Below are 17515 nucleotides of genomic sequence, written 5' to 3'. Positions count from 1 at the left end.
GACTTTGGAATGGGCTAACCTGGAGTAACCTGGGGCCCAGTGTTAGAATCACGTCTGTGTACTGAGCATCCATGACCCTCTCAACACTCTCATCTGTGAAATGGGTATTTAACCTGTCTCCCCCTCAACCACCTAGCAGATGGAAGGAAATGATGTTGTAATGGATCTATCTTTGTGTGTTTTCTGCTTAGATGACAGAATACTAGAGGCTGTGACGTGGAAAAAACAAAGTTTGTTTCTCACGGATCTGGAGGCTGGGAAGTCTACTATAAAGCACTGGCTGTGATGAGGGTCTTCTTGATTTATCACAGCATGGCGCATGGCAGCAGCACACTGAGAAACAGAGTGAATATGCTCACTCACATCTCTTTTCCTAGGAAGCCACTAACACCACAATGTGAAGTCCAGCCTTATGACCTCATCTACCCTTGACTACTTCCTGCATTTGTAACTTTTTCTCTTGCTGTAACAATTTACCTGAGGACAGCACATTAAAGAAGTGTGTTAGTCAGGGTTCTCTGGAGGAACCAAACTGATAGAATGAATATATATGTACATGTACATAGACATCATTAACATATGCACACATACATACACACACAAATAGATATGGGATTTATTAGAGTGGTTTACAGGCTGTGGTCCAGCTAATCCAACACTCACAGTGGAAAGTCAAGAATCCAGTAGTTGTTCAGTCCATGAGGCTGGCTGTCTCAGCCCACCTCTAGTGTACAATGGAATCCTGAAGCAGTAGGGCTCTAATGCCCTTGAGTCAAGAGAGGAGGGCAAGCAGGAAAAGAACCAGGGTTCCTTCTTTGTCCTTTACATAGGCTGCCCTAAGAAGGTATGACCGAGCTTTAGGGTGGCTCTTCTGACCTCAAATGACCTGGATTTAAGGAGGGTCTCCCTACTTTAAATAATCCAACTAACTAAAAACCCCTCACAGGTGTGTCCAAGAGACGTGGGCTTTCAATTAATTCCAGATGTAGTCAAGTTGACAACCAAGAGTAGCCATCAGAGGAAGGAACAAGGGGTTATTTGGCTCATGGTTTGAAGGGCTCCAGCCTGTCATGGGGGAGCTGCAGGAGCCTGAGGCAGCTGGCGGCATTAACCCTGAAGTCAGGAAGCAGAGAGAGAGAACGGCCAGTGTTCACTTGGCTACTTATTTTATATCTTGAGATAAGGTCTCATGTAGCCTAGGCTGGCCTCAAATTGGCTAGCCAAGGATGACTTTGAACTCCTATCCTCTGCCTCTATTTCCCGAGTACTGGGATTTTTAGACGGGAAACACCATATCCAACCCCTCTTCCCTATTTGGAGACAGGCTCCCAGTGTGTGCCCTGCCTGGCCTGGAACTTGTTCAGTAGATCTGCCTGCCTCTGCTTTGTGGGTGCTGGGGTTGAAGGTGTGCCCCACCACCTCTGGCTCCTTTCTCCTTTTTATTCATTCCTGAATCCCAGCCCATGAGTGCTGCTCACTCAGGGTGGGTTTTCCCATCCCATTTAAACCTCCCCTGGAATTCATCAGTAGTCAATAGTTTAGCATGGAGGGATAGGGCTCTCCCCCATCTGTGACTATTGACAAGTCCAGTCTTGTGCAGCTCCAGATTTTTGTTGTTGTTGTTGTTGGTGGTGGTGGTGGTGGTGGTGGTGGTGGTGGTGTGTGTGTGGGTGTGTGCACGCGCTATGTAGCTCCATCTGGCCTGGAACTCAATATGTAGACCTGGCTGGTCTTGAATTAACGGATCCACCAGCCTCTGCCTCCCCAGTGCTAAGATTAAAGATATGCGCCCCCACACCTAGCTTTGTTTTTGTTTCTTAAGAAAGTGTCTTACTATATAGCCCAAGATGGACCCACTACCCTGCCATGGCTTCCAGTGCTGCATTACAGATATGCAGTACTATGCTGAGCTAATCATTATTGTTCAGGGGCCATGTATGAGGTGTGTGTGTGTGTGTGTGTGTGTGTGTGTGTGTGTGTGTGTGCACGCACATGTAGGAGCAAGAGGTCAAACTTGGATATCTTCCTATGTCGATCTCCACCTTATTTTTGTTTGAGAGAGGGTCTCCACACAACATAGAGCTTGCTGAGTTGGCTAGACTGTCTCGCTCCAAGTTCAATGAGAGACCCTGTCTCAGAAAAGTAAGATGGAGGATGATGGAGCAGGACACCCAACATCCTTCTGTGGCCTCTGCTTGTGTGTGTACACAGGAGCACACAAACACACACCAAAAAAGAAGCAAACAAAAATGGGCTGGAGGCATCTGTTGTTCAGCCTTCTACAGCCCCACTTTGGAACGCCAAAATGTAGCTGGTTGTTTTTGTTCTTTTGGGGGGCCTGCCATCCAGCTCTCAAATAAATCACACAGAGAGGCTTATTCTTAGTTATGAATGCCTGGCCTTAGCTTGGTTTGTTGCTAGCCAGCTTTTCTTAAATTATCTCATCTACTTTTTGCCTCTGGGTTTTTACTTTTCTCTTACTTCTGTATATTTTACTTTTTCCTCTTACTCCATGGCTGGCTGTGTAGCTGGGTGGCTGGCCCCTGATGTCCTCCTCCTCTCTGGCTACTTCTCCTCCCAGATTTCTCCTATTCTCTCTACCTGCCAGCCCCGCCTCTCCTTTCTCCTGCCTTGCTGTTGGCCATTCAGCTCTTTATTAGACCATCAGGTGTTTAGACAGGCACAGTAACACAGCTTCCCAGAGTTCAACAAATGCAACAGAAACAAAAGTAACACACCTTAAAATAATATCCTACAACAGACATCAGTGATACAATGACTGCTTAGCATCCTTGAAGGGTTTCACCCACAGGACCACATAAACCAGGTGTGGTGGCATATACCTGCCATCTCAGGACTGGGGAGGTAGAGGCAGGAGAATTTTACAAGTTGGAGCCCAGCCTTGTCTATATAGTGAATTCTAAGCCAAGGCTACATAGTGAGATGTTGTTTCAACAAACAAACGAAGTCATAGGAAACTGCTTATCCATGGAAGATGCAGTTATTTTGTATCACACAGACAGCAGAAACAGGGCATGCAGATGAAAAGAACCCCTCATTCAAGCCCACTGGGTTTGTGGAGTTTGCTGGTTGAAATGGATGCAGCAGCAACATACCTCATCCTGGGAAGGCAGCTGCTGAGCCAGCCCGAAGGGTCTCCTCGCCAGCCCTGTCTCCACTCTAATGCACTGGATAGATGTCTGGCTACACCCGAGGGAGCCTTAATGGACTCAGCCTGGCCTCCGCTGAACTAATGGATTCCTAATGGAGGGAGATAATGTCATTACCAATTGGAGCAGGGGATGGAAGGCCAAAAGGAAGATCTATCACTTTCTCCAGGGAACTAGCCACATTCAGCCCATTCTTGGGTTTGGGTGGGGGGCAGGGCCTCATATAGCTGGGTCTCAAAGTCATTGTATAGCTGAGGATGACCTTGAACTTCTGATCCTTCTGCCTCTACCACCCAAGTGCCAGGATGGCAAGTGTGTACCAGTATGCCCGGCACTGATCCTTGGCTCTTAAGTCCCCAGTTATTTTTTTTCATATTCTGGACACCACTGTGTCTCCTGAGGCCCAAACCCATCTATCTGATAGGGTACTTCACTGGCCGGCTTTTGTCATTTCGTTGAGAGGTTTCTTTTAGTTACTTTGCTCCTTGCTTTGACAAAAGAGCTGACGAAAACCATGGAAGGGAGGGAGGGAGGGAGGAAGGAAGGAAGGGAGAGGGAGGGAGAAAGAGAGGAAGGAAGGGAGGGAGGGAGGAAGGAAGGGAGGGAGGAAGGGAGGAAGGAAGGGAGAAGGAGGGAGGGAGGGAGGGGAGGGAGGGAGGGAGGAAAGAAGGGAGGGAAGGGAGGGAGGGAGGGAGGGAGGGAGGGAGGAAGGGGGAAGGAGGAAGGAGTGGTTTGTTGGGGCTCATGGTTCCAGGCAAGACAGTCCATCATGGCGGGGAAGGCGTGGCATCAGGAGTGAGGCTGCTAGTCACACAGTCCATGAGAGACATTTCAGATTCATCCTATTACTCGGGTTGACCGTGTACCAGCAAAAGCAGCTTTTAACTGTAATTCCATCTATGATGTACTTACCAGTCCTGACTGAAGGCTCCAAGGTATGGTTGAAGAGAAAGTTTATTGTAGATACGAGGGAGAAAACAGCCAGCGGCACCTGGAAGTCCAGACTGAACATGGCCGTGAGAGGAAAGAGAGAGGGGAGAGTGAGAGAGGCAAGTTGTGGGAGGGGAGCAAGCCGACCTAGAGAGATCCAGGAGCCAAGCCAGACAGGAACCAAGAGGCCAAGAGACTGCATAGCCCAAATGGCTGCGTTTAAGTAGAAAAGAGAAGCTGGGGGAAGGGAAGAAGAAGCCCAGCCCATGGGAGGGAGAGGTTCAGGGGAGTAGGTGGGTGAAGAGTGTTGGGAAGGAGCCACAGGTACTGAGTGAGGCTTGTCCAGGTTTCTTTGAGATCTAACGCTGACTGTGATCCAAATTAGCCATCAGCCGTTCATAGTTCCTCAGTTATGGCTCAGGAGTTCTGAACCTCTTCCCATATCGCGTAAAAATGATCTTGCAGAGGCCTCATGCAGCCAACCACAGCTGCTGTGATGTGAGCTCATGTGTGCCTTGGTTCTGCCATATCTAGAAGATGCTCTTTTCTTTTTGTCGTTGTTTTGTTTTTTGAGACCAGGTTGCTCTGTAACAGTCCTGGCTGTCCTGGAACTCACTCTGTAGACCAGGCTGGCCTCGAACTCACAGAGATCCACCTGCCTCTGCCTCCCAAGTGCTGGGATTAAAGGTGTGTGCACCACCGCCCGGTGAAGATGCTGTTTTCGATCTGGTCTTCCCTATCTCTGGCTCTTACACTCTTTCTGCCTCCTCTCCCACAATGGTACCTGACTTTTGAGGAGGAATTATATAGAGAAGACCCATCTGTGGCCGATCACTCTACTGATGTTTATGCTCTCCATTCTGACCAGTTGTGAATTTCTACACTAACCACCATCCACTGCACAAAGAAACCTTTCTGATAAGACCTGAGCGATGCATTAATCTCTGAGTAGAGAGGGATAGATTTAGAAGGCAGTTTTATACTATGTCCATTTAGCAGAATAATAGTAGTAGGTTACCCCTGGGGCCAGTAAACTCTCCAACCATGGGTTCTTGGCCAGGTCAACCATATCAGGCATGTTTCTTCCAAAGCAGCAGGCTTTAAATTAAGCAGAAAGTGATTGGTTACCCCCACAATGTTTATACCACTATTGCACCCAGGGCATCTCTTACCCTGCTGAGGCAGCACAATTATTGCTGATTTGACTGACAGCTGAGTAAGGCTATTGCTAACTTTTCCTCCCCAGCAGGCTACATCACACATTCCAGTGCTAGGAAAGCTAGCTAAGTAGAGAGGAAGCTTCTAATCAGTATAAGTTTTCTCTATGTCTTCTGATTTTTTTTTTTGAAATTTCTTTTAAATTTTCATCTATGTGTATATGTCTGTGTGCATGTGAGTGCAGGGGCCTGCAGAGGCCAGAAGAGGGTGTCAGTAAAACCTGGAGTTGCAGTTAGTTGTAAATCACTGATGTGGGTTCTGGAATCTGAGCTCAGGTCCTCTGGAAGGGCAGTACATGCTCTTAACGGATGAGCTACATCTCTGGGGCCCCTTGTTTTCTAATTACTCAGTTTTCAAGTTAAGGTGTCACGTAGCTCAGGATGGCCGCAGACACTCTAGCTGAGGATGACTTTGGACTCTTTTCCATTTAACTTATTTATTTGATTGTTTGGCTTGCATGATCTATCTATGTTCACCATGTGCATGCCCGGTGCCAGCAGAGGTCAGAAGAGGGCATCAGATCTCCTGGAGCTGGAGTTACAGATGATTGTGAGCCACCATGTGGGTCCTCTGCAAGAGCAAGCCCTCAGGGCGGTGGTGGCACACGCCTTTAATCCCAGCACTCTGGAGGCAGAGGCAAGTGGATCTCTGTGAGTTCAAGGCCAGCCTGGTCTACAGAACAAGATCCAGAAAAGGCGCAAAGCTACTCAGAGAAACCCTGTCTCAAAAACAAACAAAAAAAAAAAACACTACTTGCTGGGTTTGGGGGTTTAGCTCAGTGGTAGAGCACTTACCTAGCAAGAGCAAGGCCTTGGGTTCGATCCTCAGCTCTGGAAAAAAAAAAAAAAGAGCAAGCCCTCATAATTGCTAAGCCATCTCTCCAGCACCCCACAACCTTGAACTCTTGATCCTCCTGCCTCTACCTCCCTAGTTGCACCAATCACCACATCCATTGATTCCAATTTGGGGGATAGAACAGGGTCTCCTTCATGCTGGCCAACCACTCCACCAGGAGACCCCAGCCTCAGGTGTATTTGTCGGGTTTGGTTTAGGTTTGGGGTTTTGACACTGGTCTAGTGTAGCCCAGACTGGCCTTGAATTGATGGTGTAGCCTTACACTCTGGATCTCTCTGCCGCCACCTCCCATAACTTCCTAGTTCACACACCTTTATTGCTTCTTTCCTTCTTCATCTCACATCCCCTCTCCCTACTGATTTCTTGTGGATCAACTCCCAAATACATGTAAATTCTTATCTTAATACCTGTTTGCCGAGAAACTCAAATACCTCAGATACAAACCAAGGATCTTGGCCGATGAGTACTTCTCTAAGGCCTTGTGAGAATAGCCATTATTCATTGCTGGTAAAGGATACTGAAGGAAACACAAATGGAAAGATGTCCCAGGTTCATGGTTCAAGGAATGGATAGTATTAAAGTGTCTACACTTTTTGTTTTTGGCTGGTTCGGTTTTGCCGCTGTTATTATTGCTGTGTTCATATACCTCCAGATGGGCAAGGTGGCCTGCCCAGGATTCTAGGCAGAGAAAGTGGATATTAGGGATCCCCAGAGCACGCCATATTGGTAAGCTCTGGGTTTGATTGATTGATTGAGAGAGAGAGAGAGAGAGAGAGAGAGAGAGAGAGAGAGAGAGAGAGTGTGTGTGTGTGTGTGTGTGTTGTATGCGTGCATGTTTGGAGGTATTTTTGCCTGTGTGTGCACATCTGGAGGACAAAAATTTATCTTTCTATCTCATTGTCTAAATCATTATCATCTATCATCATCATCATCTTGAGACAGGGTCTCATTTTGTAGTCTTAGAAGGCCTGGAACTCACTATATAAACCAAATTGGTCTCGAATTCAAAGAGATCTGCCTGTCTCTGTCTTCTGAGTGCCAGCATTAAAGATGTATACCACTATATCTAGCCAGTCACATATTTTTCAAATTACATTTATTTACTCTCTCTTTCTCTCTCTTTCTCTTCTTTCTCTGTCTCTGTCTCTCTTAGTGTGTGTGTGTGTGTGTGTGTGTGTGTGTGTGTGTGTGTGTGTAAGCGCTCATGTACCATAATGCAAACACAGAGGTCAAAGGGCAACTTTCAGGAGTTGGCTCCCTCTTTCAACCACGTGGACTCCCAGGGATTGAACTTGGGTCATCAGACTTGGTGCCTTTACCCACTGAGCCATCTTGCCAGTCTTAGCGAAATCAAATCTTTATTTTAAAAACCTCTAATGGAAACCATGTTCTCCTTCCATCAGGACTACGAACCCTCTAAAGGAATTCATCAGGCTCCATGAGGGCGAAGGAGCCAAGAACTGCACTCAAGGATCCTTGGGCTGAAAATCCAGCAGGGTCACAGATGCTTCTGGGCTTCCAACAAAGAAATGTATGTCTGCACCCACTTGGCCTTTGGTTGCACACAGAATTTACCTCTTTTTGTAGTGAATCTGTAGAAAAGAGATAAGAAGTGAATGTCGACATCCTTGGCTTAGGAAGCTTTTGAAAGAGGAGGGTGAGTTAGTCTGACCAGCGTTCTCCCTAGTCAACCCAACTGCTGCCCTCCGTTGCTGTCCCATCCCCTGCTGATTCTGCTTCTCCTCTCCATCTCCCCTGGAATCCACACACTCTCAGACCCACAGACCCCAGGAATCATGTCTCAGAAGGTCTAGTTGCCAGACGGTAATCTGCATTGGGACCCTAGCTTTCATTTCACTATAGCAGCTTTATTAAGACATAGTTCACACACTCTATGAAGCACACATTTGAGGGGACTGGGGATGATGATATAAGAGCACCTGCCTAGAATCTCCCAGTGAAGGGCTGGGGTGTGACTCAGTGGTAGAGCCCCTGCCTAGAATCCCCCAGTGAGGGGCTGGGGTGTGGCTCAGTGGTAGAGCCCCTGCCTAGAGTCCCCCAGTGAGGGGCTGGGATGTGGCTCAGTGGTAGAGCACCTGCCCAGAATCCCCCAGTGAGGGTCTTTGGTGGAGGGTAGCTCAGTGGTAGTACATTTGCCTAACATGTAGAAAGCCCTAAATTCAATCCCCAGTAAGGTAAATAAATAAACGAAAACTTAAAAGACAAGTACTTGTTGGTTAATAGACTTCATTGTATTTATAGACTAGAGAACTATTGCCCAACCAATTTTAATCTTTAGTGTGTGTGTGTGTGTGTGTTTGTGTGTGCGCGCGTGCTGAGAGTATAATCCAGAGCTTCATAATATTAAATAAATGCCCTACCGCTGAGTTACACCACAACTCAGCACAATGAATTTTAGAGGATAGAAAGAGACCCCATATGAATATGCCACTTCATCCTCTTTTTATATTTTTATTTTATTATTTATTTATTTATTTATTTATTGTTTTTCGAGACAGGGTTTGTCTGTGTAGCTTTGCGCCTTTCCTGGAACTCACTATAGACCAGGCTGGCCTCGAACTCACAGAGATCCGCCTGGCTCTGCCTCCCGAGTGCTGGGATTACAGGCATGTGCCACCACTGCCCAGGCTCTTTTTTATATTTTTAAATTAAATTTTATTTATTGTGTGTGGAGAGGGACACACTCGCTATAGTGCTGCAGGCCACAGAAAAGTGAAGCAGGAATTCAGCTGATTATAACAAAAGCTACCACCTGGGAGCCTAGGCGCAAGGCTATTGGTGTCCTTTGGCTTTGTGAGTCGATCAGCTGTTTTCTGCTATGAATTTCATGTGCGCCATTATAGCTTCCCCAATTGATCCTTTTTCCTGAGAACTTCTAAACAGTGTGGACTGATCATTCTTTGGGCATGTACAACTAAGATATTTGGATGACAGCCACACAGGCGAGGCTTCCTGCTTCCAGGCTTTTTGTTTCTCCTTTTTCAGCATTAGAACCGGATATCTCCTTTAGCTGACATCCAAGGACAAAGGACAGACGGAATAAGCATTTCAGACCACCTGCTAGTCTCCTAAATATCCATAGGGAGACACCACCTAGGCCAGGCAGCTGCTAGGTACACAGCTTTGTTTCTTGTGCAGATTAAGCTCAGACCCTTCCTTCTTACACAACCTTAGTGGGACCCCAGATTCACCCTCCAACAATTAACTGAGAACAAAAGGGCTTTTCTGTAGGGGAGGGGAAAGGAAGGAATGAGGGTAGAGAGAGGGACAAAGATGAAGATGAGAATGAGATGGAAAAATTTAGAACTGCCCGGGAGGTGGTGGCACACGCCTGTAATCCCAGCACTCGGGAGGCAGAGCCAGGCGGATCTCTGTGAGTTCGAGGCCAGCCTGGTCTACAGAGGGAGATCCAGGACAGGCTCCAAAACTACACAGAGAAACCCTGTCTCGGAAAACAAACAAACAAACAAACAAACAAACAAACAAACACTCAGACCTGAGAGAGGACAGGAGGAGAAGGACAGAGAGCAGCTGAGGATGAGAACAGGGCTGGAGCTGTGTAGATAGAATTTGTCTCAGAAAAATAAAGTGAACGGACTACAGAGTTCCACGTAAGTAGACTCATTTGCTGCCCTCGGACTAGTAACCCATGCCACTTGTAGCGTCTTCCCCAGGACTCTAGGAGAAGTCTTCTCAGGGCAGGCACCCGAGGAGCTCTTGATACTACAGTGTCACATATGGAGGTCAGAGGACAGTTTGCAGGGAGTAAGCTTTCTCTCCCCATCTCTCCACAGGGAGCCAGGAGAACAAATGATTGGGTCTGGTTGGCAAGAACTTTCACCTCCTGAGCCATCTCACATGCTTGTGCTCTAACAAATAAAGCTTGCCTGAAGATCAGAGGGTGGAGCCAGCCACTAGATAACCATAGAGGCCAGGCAGTGGTGGCACACACCTTTACTCCCAGCACTTGGGAGGAGGAAGCAGGAAGATCAGGAGTTCAAAGCTACCCTGGGCTACACAAGGTTGTATAGAGAAGCAAAGCCAGACAGTGGTGGCTCACCTTTGATCCCAGCACTAGGGAGGTGGAGACAGGAAGTGATATGGCTGGGCGGAGAGAGGAATATGAGGTAGAGGGGAGACAGGAGCTCAGCTGCCTTTAGGCTGAGGATTTGGTAGAGATAAGAAGTCTCTCTAGTGGCTGGCTTCTTTACCGATCTTTCAGCATTTACCCCAATATCTGGCTCCAGGTTTTTATTACTAAGACCAATTAGGATTCGTGGTACAAGGTTTTACTATGTAGTCCCAGTAGGCATCAAACTCATGATCCTTCCACCTCAGCCTTCTGAGTGTTGAGATTACAAACTTACATCACTGTGTTTACCTCTTGCTTTTATACCCAGCTGTTAGAGCATGGCATGCTACATGGTATGAAAGTCACGCTCTAATTAGCTCAGAGCCACATGTGTTTCTACAGAGAGAGGGCTCTAACCTAGCTTGGTGGTTAGTTTTAATTGTAAACTTAAAAGTTAGACTCATCTAGGAAGGAAGTCTGGGGGGGAGCTATCTTGAGTATATTCATTGAAGTCGGAAGACTTGCCCACTGTGGGTGGCACCATTCTTTAGGCTGGCGACTCTGAACTATATCAGAGTAGAGAAATCAAGCTGAGCTCTGTGATGCATGCATCAAATTCATTGTTTTCTGCTCTTAACTGTGAATATAATTATGACTAGCTGCTTCATGATTTTGCTACCTTGACTTACCAGCAACGATGGATTGTGTCTTAGTTTCAGTTGTCAGTGTAATCTTAGCCTAGGATCATCTTTAAAAAACCTCCATTAAAGAACTGCCTCGATAGTGGTCTGTGGACACATCTGTTAAAAAACTTCCTTCACTGACGAGTGATGTGAGAGAACCCAGCCAACCATAGGTGGCATCATTCCCTAGGTGGGACCATTGCTAGGCAGGTGGGCCTAGAAAGTAGCAGAGACCATGAGCCACAGAGCAAAGTCAGTAAGTAGTGGTCTTTCATGTTCTCTTCTTCTGCTCCTGCCTCCAGATCTGACTTCCCTCAGTGGCGGAGTGTTAACCTGAAATAAACCCTCTCATCCCCGGGTTGTCATGATATTCATTACAGCCACAGAAAGCAAACTGCAACAGACCGTAGCCTGGCATTTCTCCCTTAAGTTGCTTTTATCCGAGTATTTCATCCCAGAGACAAGAACAAAACTGAGATGCTCACTTCCCAGATTCCCACCCCGATGCACAGTTCATCACTGTGGATTTCTACCCAGTCCCTGCCTGGGGATGTGGCTGATGCGGCGGGACCTGATACTCACACCATGAGATTTTGGGGACAGCTGCCTTTGGCGAGCTCATAGGAGTGCACCCAGTTCCACGGGATCACATGGTGGCTGTAATAGAGGCAGCAAGGCTTGTCGCCTTCTTCTAAAAATCACAGAGAAGAATGACCTTGAGATGGCCCTTCTGGAGCAGGAGCTTGCGGGGGCGGGGGAGAGCGGTAGACCAGCTACATACGTGTGGCAGCTCCAAGGTGGATACCGAGGAAGAAGGCCAGGAGAACAATGGAACTCCAAGAGACCGTCTTCATGGTCCATGGGCCTGGGCTTTTCATAGATGTCTCCTCAATTCCTCTTGTCTTCTATGAGGCTGTGCAGTACCTGAAGGACATTCCAGAGAATTGTATGGTTGAAAACAAAGTATTGAGTGTATATGTAGGGGTGGGGGCCGGCATTGGATCCCCAGGAATTAGAATTAGAGATGGTTGTAGGCCACCCAATGTGGGTCCTGAAAACCGAATTTAGATCCTCTGGAAGAGAGTAAATGCTCTTAACGGTTGAGCCATCTTTCCAGACCCTCACCTTGTTTTTTGTTTGTTTGTTGTTGTTGTTGTTTGGTTTCTTGAGACAGTGTTTCTTTGTGTAACCACCCTAGCCATTCCGGAACATGCTTTGTAGACCAGGCTGGCCTCGAACTCACAGAGATCCTTCTGCTTCTGCCTCCCAAGTGCTGGGATTAAAGATGTGCACCACCACTGCCCAGGTTTATTTATTTATGGAGATAAAGTTTATCAGTGTAGCCCAGGCTAGCCTCAAACTTGTGATCCTCTTGCCTTACCATCCTGAGGACTGGCGTTACAGGTGTTCATCACCAAATCTATTTTAAGTGGGACATTATATATCATTTTTCTTTTTAAACAAATAAAAGGTTTATTTTAAATTTGTAATTATGTGCATATGTGTGGGGAGGCAGTATGTACCAGTGAGTGCAGGTGCCTATGGAAACCAGAAGAGTGCTGGATCTCCTGAAGCTGGAGTTATAGGTGGTCCTGAGCCACCCAAACTGGGTGCTGGGAATTGAACTTGGGTCCTCTGCAAGAGCAGTTCTTGTTATTAATCAATGAGCCATCTTTCCATACCCAGATTCAACCCTTTTCAAACCACCTCCCTTTTAGCCATTTGGGTTATTTTGGTTGCTTCCAATGACAGGGAACTCATTACCTAATCCATCCCAGCTCAGGATAGCTATACATGTAACCATACTCTTAAATTCTTCTAAAAATTCAGCTAGGCTTGGGGGCATACTCCTTTAATCCCAGAACTCCAGAGGCAGAGGTAGGTGGATCTCTGAGTTTGAGGCCACCCTGCTCTTTAAAAAAATCTCCTAAGGGCTGGAGAGATGGCTCAGTGGTTAAGTGTTATTATTCCTAGCCACTTCTAGAGTCACATGACTGCGCATGCACTGTCAGCAGTCAGGCAAACTGCTTAGTCACTCCAGGGCCTTAGGTCCTCTGTAATCGCTGCACAGCGGTCACATAATCTATGCGCATGGCATAGCTACTTGAGCCCATATATGCATTCTCGAGGTGACCTATAAGAGCAGGCTCTACCTGCTTCTCTCTCTCTCTCTCTCTCTCTCTCTCCCCCCTCCCCACCTTTCTTTTTCAGTAGGCCTGCCCACCTCCACCCTCCACCATTTCCCTTCACTAATAAAAACTTACAGTGGGTTCCGTTGTACCTTGTGTTTTCTTGAGCCCGGTCAATAACACCGACAAATAACATTAAGAGCCCTGGCTGCTCTCCCAGAGAACCCAGGTTCAGTTCCCAGCACCCACATGGCAGCTCACAGCTATCTGTCACTCACCTTCCAGTGGATCCGGCATCTTCCTACAGACATACATGCATGCAAAACACCAGTACACGTAAAAAATAAAAATAGAACTTCTAAAAATGGTGATTCAAGTATAGGTTCTGTCTGTGACCATCCTTCTACGGTTAGTGATCCTTTTGTTTCTTTTGTGAATCAGAATCCCTCCAAGTAATGGGTGTGTCTATAAACAGGCTTCTGCTGGAATCTACCTTCTCAGCAGTCATGCACAACGCTCTGCCCAGGGCTTTGAGGTAGTCCTCTTATGTTTCCTTCTCCTCTCTTTTAGGGTGCAGAAGATCCAACCCAGAGCCTTGTGCTACACCCCGAGCCCTGAGCATATCCATCATTTCAGCCCCTCTGGGTCCTGTTCTGTTCCCGGTTCACTCTCCCCTAAGGTTAAGTTCCCTGCTCCATACCCTCCAGGTTGCTGGCTGCAGTCTGGTTACATTTGTATGGATGTGCCAGAAACCCCCACCTGGGATGCTTCCCAAGGTCTGGTCAGCTAGTGGAAATTCTCCTGCCACGGATACCCTTCTAAAATTCTTCTGTTGTCATGGTCACGGGGATGGAACAGACTGGCTCACTTGTCCAGGCTTCCTTCCTTAGGTCCCTTGTGTTAAAGACTGGTGTTACTGGAATTCTAAATGGTATTATGTACAAAACCAGGCACCAGATACTGGGGTAAATGCTGAGAGATCAGAGAGACAAAGGAACAAGCCACTGCCACGTCTCACCTCTAGGACTCCTTAGCCTGAAAAGGCCTTCAGTTCCTGTCTCCTCAGGCCTTATATACCTACCTTTCTCCCTACTTCCATATTACTTCCTGTGTGCTTCCCAAGCAAAGGCATGAGATCTCAAGTGCTGGGATTAAAGGTGTGTGACTCCCAAGAACTGGGACTAAAGGTGTGTGCCACCGCTGCCTGGCTCTGTTTCTCTCCTAGACTGAGTCAATCTCATGTAATCCAGGGTGGATTTGAACTCACAGAGATTCAGGCAGATCTCTGCTCCCCGCTCCCCAGTACTAGGATTAAAGGTGTGTGCCACCACTGCCTGGCCTCTTTGTCTAATCTAGTGGCTTGGTCTATCCTCTGATCTTCAGACAAATTTTACCAGGGTACACAATTTATCACCACAGACTAGTGTATTCTCATCCCCCAAATTCGTATGTTGAAGCACTACCCTTCAATGTGCCTATGTTTGGAAACAAGAACTTAATAAAGACTTATTTTTTGAGACAGAGTCTCACTATATAGCCCTGGCTAGCCGGGAACTTATTATGTACACCAGGTTGGCCTCAAACTCACAGAGATCTATCCATCTCCTCTGCCTCCTAAGTACCAGAGTTAAAGGTGTGCCCCCACCATGCCTGGCTATTTTTTATTTTTATTTTAAATTATATGTATGTCTCTGTGTGAGTATGGGCACATGAGTGTAGTTGCCTGTGATGGCCAGAAGAGGGAGTCAGGTCCTCTGGAGCTGGAGTTACAGGAAGTTGTGAGCCTCCTGAGGTGGGTTCTGGGGACTGAACTTGGCTCCTCTGGAAGAGCAGTAGGTTCTTATCCACATCTAGAGGGCATCGATAAAGCAGAGACAGGAGAGGAAGTGGATCCCCACTATGACCTGGAAGACCCCACTCTCCATCAACCTTCCTCCTCCAGTCAGGCCCTGCCTCCCAAAGGCTGCCCAAATCTCCCTAACCAGCCAGGCAGTAGTGGCACATGCCTTTAGTCCCAGCACTTAGGAGGCAGAGGCAGGCCGATCTTTTGTGAGTTCAAGGCCAGCCTGGGCTACAGAGTGAGATTCAGGACAGGCACCAAAACTACACAGAGAAACCCTGTCTCGAAAAAAAACCAAAATAAAAAAAAATCTCACCAGCCAGGCACCCTGTGTTCAAACACATGGGTCTGGGTAGGGTGTGTGTGTGTGTGTGTGTGTGTGTGTGTGTGTGTGTGTGTGTGTATGTGTTGGGGGGTGGGAGAGAACATCTCACTTTCAAAGCACAGCACAGAAGAAAGGGCAGTCCACATGCTGGCTTTCTTTGAGTACGGTTTCACTATTTAACTTAGACTGGACTTGAACTCAAGATGTTCTTACTTCAGCCTCTTATTGCTAGCATTGCAGATGTGTATTACCAGATCCTGCTAAAGTCAGACTTTTGGGGCTGCAGAAATGCCTCAGCAGGTAAGAGTGCTTGGTGCTCTTGTGGAGGGGCCTGAGTTTGGGTCCCAGCAACCACATGGGGCTGGCTCACAATTGCCTGTAACTCCAGTTTCAGGGATCTGATATCTCCTCTGGCCTCTGTAGGTGCTGACACACATAAGGCACACACACACACACACACACACACACACACACATGCACATAAGATAAAAATAATTAGACATTTTAAAGTCAGACCTTGTTTGTTTGTTTCAAGGAACTGTATGACTCTTCAAAGCAATTCTACGAGGGAGATTGCTATTTTTTAAAAAAATTATTTTATTATTTTGTGTGTATGGGTGTTTCACCGCCATGTATGTCTGTGTACCAGATGCGTGCAGTACCCTCAGAGGCCAAAGAGAGCATTGGGTCCCCTGGAATGGAGTTACAGGGGGTTTTGAGTGACCATGGCTAGGAATCGAACCTGGGTCCTTTGCAAGAGCAGCCAGTGCTCTTAACTGCTGAGCCATTGCTCCAGCCTGAGCTTATTTTTTTATCCTTCTTGGCTGTCTAAGAAAATGGAGATCCAGAGAGAGGAACTGATTTATCCAAGGTCAAAGCTAAGGCTGGGTGTGTCATCTGTCTTCTGTCTCGTTCTGAAAAGTCTCAAGGTCTTGTCTCCTTCTACCCTGAAAACAAACCTCCAAGTAGGTTTCCCCCAGCCTCTCTATCCAAAATGGTTCTGTAGATAAGTGAGGAGTGTAGAGAATATTATTTTAAGGTGTGTTGCATTCTTTTATGTTGCGTTTGTTTAATTCTGTGAAGCTGTGTTACTGTGCCTGTCTAAAACACCCGGTGGTCTAATAAAGAGCTGAATGGCCAATAGCGAGGCAGGAGAAAGGCTAGGCGGGGCTGGCAGGCAGAGGGAATATATAGAAGGAGAAATCTGGGGGAAGAAAAAAAAATGTTGCCAAAGAAGGAGGAGGATTCCAGGGGCCAGCCAACCACCTACACAGCAAGCCACAAAGTAAGAGTAATATTTACAAAAGTAAGAAAACAGGAAAAGCCGAGAGGTTGATGGGAAAATTTGAAAATAAGGAAAGCTGGCAAGCAACAAGCCAAGCTAAGGCCAGGCATTTATTTATTTATTTGTTTGTTTGTTTATTTATTTATGTTGAGCTGGGGATCAAACCTAGAGCCTTGCTCTTGCTAGGCAAGCACTCTATCACTAAGCTAAATCCCCAACCTGGCTAGGCATTTATAATTAAGAATAAGCTTCCGTGTATGATTTATTTGGGAGCTGGGTGGCAGCCCCCCTCCCCAAATGAGTAATAAAACAACTAACAACAGAGAACAATGGATAAATCACAGTTGAGTAGATAAGGAGAAACACAGTTGAAGACCAGAAAACCATGTCTAAACTTTTAGGAGCCCAAAAGGGGAAACATAAGTCTAGGGATTACAACATTCACAGCACAAAAGCATACTGCCAGTTGCCTAGGAGACGTGCAATTGTTTTCATTAGGTCATTCCTGTTCTGAGACATGATTTCCCAGGTAAATATGGCAGTCTGGCAATTCCCATGGCTCCTGAGTATATAAGTGTGTTCCACTGGACTTGAAGTTTCTTAGGAGCTAGGGCTGGGGATGTGGCTCAGCTGGTAAAGTGTTTGCCTAATGTCTTAGTTAGGGTTGCCGTTGCTGGAATGAGACACTATAACCAAAAGCAAGTTGAGGAGGAAAGGGTTTATTAGGCTTACACTTCCACGTCATAGTTCATCAGTGAAAGAAGTCAGGGCAGGAACCTGGAGGCAGGAGCTGATGCAGAGGTCATGGAGGGGTGCTGCTTACTGGCTTGCTCATTGTGACTTGCTCAGACTACAATGCTGAAGTGTAACCCTAATAAACACAAATCCTAAATGATCTTATAATAAAATCCCGGAGCCAGATACCAGGGTGAAAGCTGAAAGATCAGAGAAACAGAGCAAGTCACAGCCACCACCTCTTACCTCACC

General features: G+C 46.8%; 1 protein-coding gene and 1 long non-coding RNA gene across 2 annotated transcripts in view; one reads left to right on the top strand and one right to left on the bottom strand.

Annotated features, from left to right (window-relative positions):
- LOC118572542 overlaps positions 1-17515 on the top strand; it is a 38097-nt gene that overhangs the window by 9710 nt on the left and 10872 nt on the right. Inside the window, exon 2 of the long non-coding RNA XR_004943497.1 lies at positions 7577-7704. This is a non-coding gene — a long non-coding RNA (uncharacterized LOC118572542). The remainder of the gene's footprint in view (positions 1-7576; positions 7705-17515) is intronic.
- On the bottom strand, positions 7672-11803 carry Ccl26 (C-C motif chemokine ligand 26). Its single transcript, XM_036172259.1, has 3 exons — positions 11731-11803; positions 11532-11640; positions 7672-7765 (listed from the first exon to the last, which is right to left on the bottom strand). The coding sequence occupies exons 1-3, from the start codon at positions 11801-11803 to the stop codon at positions 7672-7674; spliced, it is 276 nt and encodes a 91-aa protein (XP_036028152.1).

Source organism: Onychomys torridus, chromosome 22 (assembly GCF_903995425.1).
Source record: "Onychomys torridus chromosome 22, mOncTor1.1, whole genome shotgun sequence".
Classification (NCBI taxonomy): Eukaryota; Metazoa; Chordata; class Mammalia; order Rodentia; family Cricetidae; genus Onychomys; species Onychomys torridus.
Note: the sequence above shows the minus strand (reverse complement) of the source record. Positions and strands in the feature narration are given on the sequence as shown.

Coding starts and splice junctions, on each gene's coding strand:
- Ccl26 (XM_036172259.1), bottom strand. CDS start 11,803: ATGAAGACGGTCTCTTGGAGTTCCATTGTTCTCCTGGCCTTCTTCCTC. Junction 11,641..11,730: donor CCACCTTGGAGCTGCCACAC/GTATGTAGCTGG, acceptor TGTGATTTTTAG/AAGAAGGCGACAAGCCTTGC. Junction 7,766..11,531: donor TGTCCCCAAAATCTCATGGT/GTGAGTATCAGG, acceptor TCTTTTCTACAG/ATTCACTACAAAAAGAGGTA.